The sequence below is a fragment of the Rutidosis leptorrhynchoides genome, chromosome 2 (genome assembly GCF_046630445.1).
Source record: "Rutidosis leptorrhynchoides isolate AG116_Rl617_1_P2 chromosome 2, CSIRO_AGI_Rlap_v1, whole genome shotgun sequence".
NCBI classification, from domain to species: Eukaryota; Viridiplantae; Streptophyta; class Magnoliopsida; order Asterales; family Asteraceae; genus Rutidosis; species Rutidosis leptorrhynchoides.
This window is the reverse complement of record NC_092334.1, coordinates 258,504,758-258,511,882: the sequence shown is the minus strand read 5'-3', so window position 1 is coordinate 258,511,882 and position 7,125 is coordinate 258,504,758. Positions and strand designations below refer to the sequence as shown.

The following is a 7,125-nucleotide window of genomic DNA, read 5'->3' as shown; positions in this document are numbered from 1 at the left end:
CCTGGTACCCATTCCCTTGATCACAATGTCGTTCCTGCTTTTGGAACGTCGTTCCTTCATATGGAACGTCGTTCCTCCATTCTGAAACATCGTTCCTCATTCCTTAACTTACAAATTCCGTGCAAGTCTTAGATTCAACTTTACCGATGACATAGAGCGCACGTTTAGCGATGACATAGAGCGCACTTTACCGACGACATCTGAAACGTCGTTCCTCACCTGAAATATGGGGTGTTACAACTCTCCCCCACTTGCACCCGATGGCATCCCCACAATCCACACAGCATGTAATGAGGGCAGATTTTCCAACACAAATTCCTCAGATTTCCACGTACACTCGGACCCTTTTCGGTGACGTCATTGCACCTTATATTTCCGAATCTTCATATTCTGAATCACTTTAACCTTTTCATCAATAATAGCAATCGGCTCTTCCACATACACTAGCTTGTTATTTAGATTAATCTCATTCAACGGTACCCACATTGAGTCATCCGCAAGACACTTGCGAAGATAGGAAATGGAATGTGTTATCGATTCTCTTAAGCTCTTCGGGTAACTCCATACGATAAGAAACTTCACCAACAAGTGCCAACACTTTAAAAGGTCCAATAAACCGAGGAGCAAGTTTTCCCCATTTTTGAAACCTAATTACACCCTTCCATGGCGACACCTTAAGCATCACCATATCGCCTCCATTAAAATCAACCAGTCGACTACGCTTATCTGCAAATGACTTTTGTCGATGTTGTGCTGCTTTGAGACGAGCACGAATCACGTAAATATTTTGGTTCATCTCAAGAACCACCTCGGTACCACCAACTTCTTTTTGACCCACCTCACCCCAAAAAATCGGGATTCGGCATCGCCACCCATAAAAGCATCTCATATGATGGCATTTTAATACTAGCATGGTAGCTATTATTGTATGAGAACTCCACCAATGGCAAATTCTCATCCCAACTTCCACTAAAATCAATCACACACACCCGAAGCATATCCTCCAAGGTTTGGATGGTCCTCTCGCTTTTACCATCCGTTTGAGGATGAAAGGCGGTGCTCAATTTCACTTGAGTACCCATTTCGGTATGAAACTTACCCCAAAATCGAGAAGTATGTAGTGAACCGACAAAATCTTCATTGACGGCGTCGTTTACTTAGGTCCCGTTACGTGGTCATAAGTCTTTAAAATGATGTTTGACCAAAATATGTCGCATTCATTTCAAATGTAAAGATGTTTCAAGTTTACAAAATTAGTTCAACGACTATTTACATTACAACTATAACGTACAAATGAAACCTATGCGACATGATTTAAAAGTAAGTCAAAAGATGCTCCATGTATGCATGTATACTCGACATCCAAGCAAGTATCAAAAATAGTGAGTGGAAGCATGTAACACCTATTGTTCAAGGACCTGAGGAAAATATAGAAATCTGTCAACGAAAACGTTGGTAAAATCATAGGTTTAAGTAAGTAAGTGAGTAAGTACAAATGAACTACAAGATTTATAACGTTGAAATAATAGTAAACCATTCTAAAAAATTGTTATCACGAGCACCCAATTATCAAGGCTTAACTTTCCACGAACCCCATACACATAGTGTTAGAACCTACACTGTTTCTCGAAAATATATTTCATCCGAATAACGGTAGTGAACAGTCCGAATGAGGGCTTGTCAAACCCATATGGCCATACAACATAAGTTCTCGCTTATACCCGGCAAGTGTAACTAATGATAATCTAATTGAGGATTTTTGTTCTAACTCGTACGTAGAATGTTTGTTTCCGTACTTGTGTTCACTTTGTAAAACGAAACGTTTATGTTTTCTCATCCCAAATATAAGTTTAAAAGAGTAAAAGTGGGACTATGATCTCACCTTGAGTGTACAAAGGTAAAACTACTTAACAAGTAAATATGTGCAAGAATGGATGCTAGTCTTGACCTAAACAAGTAGGTCGTATCAATAACGGTAAACATGATTGGTCAAAGTTGTTCAATTAGTCATATGGCTCGTTACGACTTGATTATATATAGCATGTGAATCACGTTGCCAAGTTTGATGCATGATACAAATATAAAAGCATGTTAGAATGATTGCATAAGTATTCGGTTAAGTTTAACTAAAAGTCAAACTTGGTCAAAGTCTAAGTCAACGGGGTCAGGTCGGGTATCCGACAATTTTCCCATGATGAGAAATCATATATGAGCATGTTATCCAAATTTCATGTTAATCGGTGTTGCGGTTAAGCGGAAAAAAGTTTGTGAAAGATAAACAACAAAGAAATTTTGGTCTGGGGGAATGCGCGGTGCGCGCAAGTATGCGCGGCGCACATTTAGTCGTGGAACCAAGTCAAAAATAGTCTAAGGGGTTAAGCATCTGAAACTTCACATTTGTGCGGCGCGCGAAGGTATGCCCAGCACAAATTCCTGGAAAAACTGTTGTTTGCAGTATTTGTTAAGTCTCGAGCCAAACTTCAAATTTACCTAACTCATGAACTGAAAACATTTAAAACGTATGCCATACATCTGTAACGACCCAACTTCGTTTTACCAAAAACACGACTTAATTTTTTTTTTTTTACCAGACCATCTGGACGGCGTCCAGACTCTTGGACGACGTCCAGTTACAAAGACCAAGACGGCGTCCAAGCCTCTTGGACGGCGTCCAAATGAACTAAAAGTTTCTGCTCAGTTTTTCAATTTCACGCAGGCGGAAAACCCGCTTCCCAACACTTTTAAACAAAACGATTTTCACAACACATTAGTATAATTATAATTAAGAGATTTCCACAATAAAAATTGAGTTTTACAACACCGGGCCCACATCAACCCAAATTACGACAAAGCGACCATTTCGACCCATTTATATATATATTTACGAATTAGGACTCTACAACCCAACCCGATACCATGAGCATAATCCCGGGGACTACCAAATCCCCCATCCGCGTCCAATTATCCAAAAGCTACCCCAACAAGCCCGAACGCTCCTGTACGTCTAGTCTAACAACTAGCTAGCATCAATAACACAATACCTGTAAAAAGGTAAACAACGAGAGGGGTAAGCCTAGGCTTAGTGAATGCAATAATTATATATATATATATATATATATATATATATATATATATATATATATATATATATATATATATATATATATATATATATATATATATATATATATATATATATATATATATATATATATATAATATACCTACTTGCAATCACTTACACAATACCGCATACAAGCTAGCAATTCAACAACCATGCAAACATTATGCATAAACTATCATCCGCAATTCACAATAAGCTAGCAACACCAATAACATATAGATCACAATTAAATATGCTAATACAAAATTCACACAACCATGGTTAACCAATCGTACAAGGGAACGGTACTCACGAAACACCGTCGGAGTTCATAACATCCATTAGTGTACGTACGCAGCGTAATCACTAATCCCCGGGTGATGTCTTGAACACCGCAACTAACTCACCCCCATGACAATGTGGTGTCTTGAACACCGCGACAATTCCACATGTCAATCAAACCAATGAGTGGTGTCTTGAACAAAGCAACAATTCCACTCCCATGACAATGTGGTGTCTTGAACACCACGACAATTCCATATGTCAATCAAACCAATGAGTGGTGTCTTAAACACCGCGACAATTCCACTCGTTACGTAGAATGTGGTGTCTTGAACACCGCGACAATTCCACATTCCACGCTACACAAATAAATACATTATATACGTACACGCATAATTATTCCACTCACCTCGAACTCGAGCAATACAAACCATGCGTGAAATCTCCACCAAACGCAACCGAGCAAGCTTTTACCTATAATACGTATATAGGTATACAAACAATCAACATACATTCTCTACGAGAGAATTCGACTCCAACACCCTTTACCAAGTGATTCTATCTAACTCAACAACCCGCCCATTTAGGCACCTAAAAAGGACTTCACCAATTTACCACTACGGGTGGTAATTCCAACCCATTCAAACAAGTACACACTAACACTTAATGCACTTGATCTTGCAAAATCAACCCATAAGTGCAACTCGAACCAAATTGTACTTAACCACAAAAACAAGTCAAGTTTGACCCATAAGCACCATTACTAGTGATTATGTCATAAAATCACCAATTTAACACTTAACACCAATGTTTGACTTCCATTGATCAAATTAGGTTTAACTCACTTTGACTTGTCAAATTACACCCAAAGTACCTAAAATCACTTACAACTAGTGATTGTATCTCAAAATTATCATTTGACACCAAAAAAATCAAGAACACTTAACCCATTTCAACATAAAACCCATTTTGACCCATAATAGGGTTTACAATCCAAAATCAAGTCAACACAAACCAAAATACCTAGTACACAAGTGTTCTAAGGTTTAACCAACACATGCAAGATCCAAACTTACAATTTCATCAATCGAAACCCTAAGTCACCCATTTAGGCTTACTTACATGAATCTTACCCAAAACCCCCAAATTTCACAATAAATGGGTTTATAACTCTACCTAACACAAACCCTAACTCAAACAAGAATCAAACACTACAATTCGGATTAGGGTTTACCTCAATCACCAAAACGAGCTCTAGTAGCTAGAAACACCAACAAGCACCAAGAACCACTCCAATTTGGGCAAAAATCACCACCTTCATCACCATTTGAAGCTTCCTCTCTCTAGAACTCTCCTCTCTCTCTAAGATGTGATGAGAGAGTTGTGGATGTGAAAATGATCCAAAAGTGGATCTAAAATTGATATTAAAGCCACCAATCAGTCCACAAATGAAAAGACCAAAGTACCCTTTTTAATTTAAGTGAAATACAGCTGCTGGCCTGTCAGGCCTTTTGGACGGCGTCCAAATCTCGTCCTTATTTAAGTATGTGACAGCGGAAGCTCTTAATAATCACCTGAGAATAAACATGCTTAAAACGTCAACAAAAATGTTGGTGAGTTATAGGTTTAACCTATATATTATTAAATCATAATAATAGACCACAAGATTTCATATTTCAATACACATCCCATACATAGAGATAAAAATCATTCATATGGTGAACACCTGGTAACCGACATTAACAAGATGCATATTTAAGAATATCCCCATCATTTCGGGACACCCTTCGGATATGATATAAATTTTGAAGTACTAAAGCATCCGGTACTTTGGATGGGGTTTGTTAGGCCCAATAGATCTATCTTTAGGATTCGCGTCAATTAGGGTGTCTGTTCCCTAATTCTTAGATTACCAGACTTAATAAAAAGGGGCATATTCGATTTCGATAATTCAACCATAGAATGTAGTTTCACGTACTTGTGTCTATTTTGTAAATCATTTATAAAACCTGCATGTATTCTCATCCCAAAAATATTAGATTTTAAAAGTGGGAATATAACTCACTTTCACAGATTTTTTACTTCATCGGGAAGTAAGACTTGGCCACTGGTCGATTCAGGAACCTATAACAAATATGTACATATATATCAAAGTATGTTCAAAATATATTTACAACACTTTTAATACATTTTGATGTTTTAAGTTTATTAAGTCAGCTGTCCTCGTTAGTAACCTACAACTAGTTGTCCACAATTAGATGTACATAAATAAATCGATATATATTATCTTGAATCAATCCACGACCCAGTGTATACATATCTCAGTATTGATCACAACTCAAACTATATATATTTTGGAATCAACCTCAACCCTGTATAGCTAACTCCAACATTCACATATAGAGTGTCTATGGTTGTTTCGAAATATATATAGATGTGTCGACATGATAGGTCGAAACATTGTATACGTGTCTATGGTATCTCAAGATTACATGATATACAATACAAGTTGATTAAGTTATGGTTGGAATAGATTTGTTACCAATTTTCACGTAGCTAAAATGAGTAGTTTTTACCAATTTTGTTTTGCTCGCCATTTCTTCGTTTCTAATCCGTTTTGAGTGATTTAAGCGGCCAAGGTTTCGTATTGAACTTGACTTTATGAAACTAAACAGAAAAGGTATAGGTTTATAGTCAGAAATACAAGTTACAAGTCGTTTTTGAAAGAGGTAGTCATTTCCGTCGAAAGAACGACATCTTGATGACTGTTTTGAAAAACATACTTTCACTTTGAGTTTAACCATGATTTTTGGATATGGTTTCATGTTCATAATAAAAATCATTTTCCCAGAAGTATAGCTTTTAAATCAAAGTTTTTCATAGTTTTTAATTATCCAAACCAAAACAGCCCCCGGTTGTAACTACGACGGCGTAAATCCGGTTTTATGGTGTTTATCGTGTTTCCGGGTTTTAAATCAATAAGTTATCATATCATATAGATATAGATCATGTGTATAGTTGATTTTAAATGTGTAGTTAGAAGGATTAACTTTATTTGCGAACCAGTTTAGAATTAACTAAACTATGTTCTAGTGATTACTAGTTTACCACTTCGAATATGATTGCTTTTTATGTATGAATCGAATGATGTTATGAATATCATTACTACCTTAATTTCCTTGGATAAACCTACTGGAAAAGAGAAAAATGGATCTTACTTCAACGGATCCTTGGATGGCTCGAAGTTCTTGAAGCAGAATCATGACACGCAAACAAGTTCAAGTAAGATCATCACTTGAAATAAGATTGTTATAGTTATAGAAATTGAACCAAAGTTTGAATATGATTATTACCTTATATTAGAATGATAACCTACTATAAGAAACAAAGATTTCTTGAGGTTGGATGATCAACTTACAAGATTGAAAGTGAGCTAGCAAACTTGAAAGTATTCTTGATTTTATGTAACTAGAATTTATAGAATTTATGAAGAACACTTAGAACTTGAAGTTAGAACTTGAGAGAGATCAATTAGATGAAAAAAATTGAAGAATGAAAGTGTTTGTAGGTGTTTTTGGTCATTGGTGTATGGATTAGATATAAAGGATATGTAATTTTGTTTTCATGTAAATAAGTCATGAATGATTACTCATATTTTTGTAATTTTATGAGAAATTTCATGCTAGTTGCCAAATGATGGTTCCCACATGTGTTAGGTGACTCACATGGGCTGCTAAGAG

General features: G+C 36.3%; 1 protein-coding gene across 1 annotated transcript; it reads right to left on the bottom strand.

Moving 5' to 3' along the window:
- Positions 1-357: 357 nt before the first annotated feature.
- On the bottom strand, positions 358-889 carry LOC139888653 (uncharacterized). The gene is made up of 2 exons (XM_071871649.1): positions 674-889; positions 358-576 (listed from the first exon to the last, which is right to left on the bottom strand). Exons 1-2 carry the CDS (start codon positions 887-889, stop codon positions 358-360), a joined length of 435 nt encoding a protein of 144 aa, XP_071727750.1.
- Between the last annotated feature and the right edge of the window lie 6,236 nt (positions 890-7,125).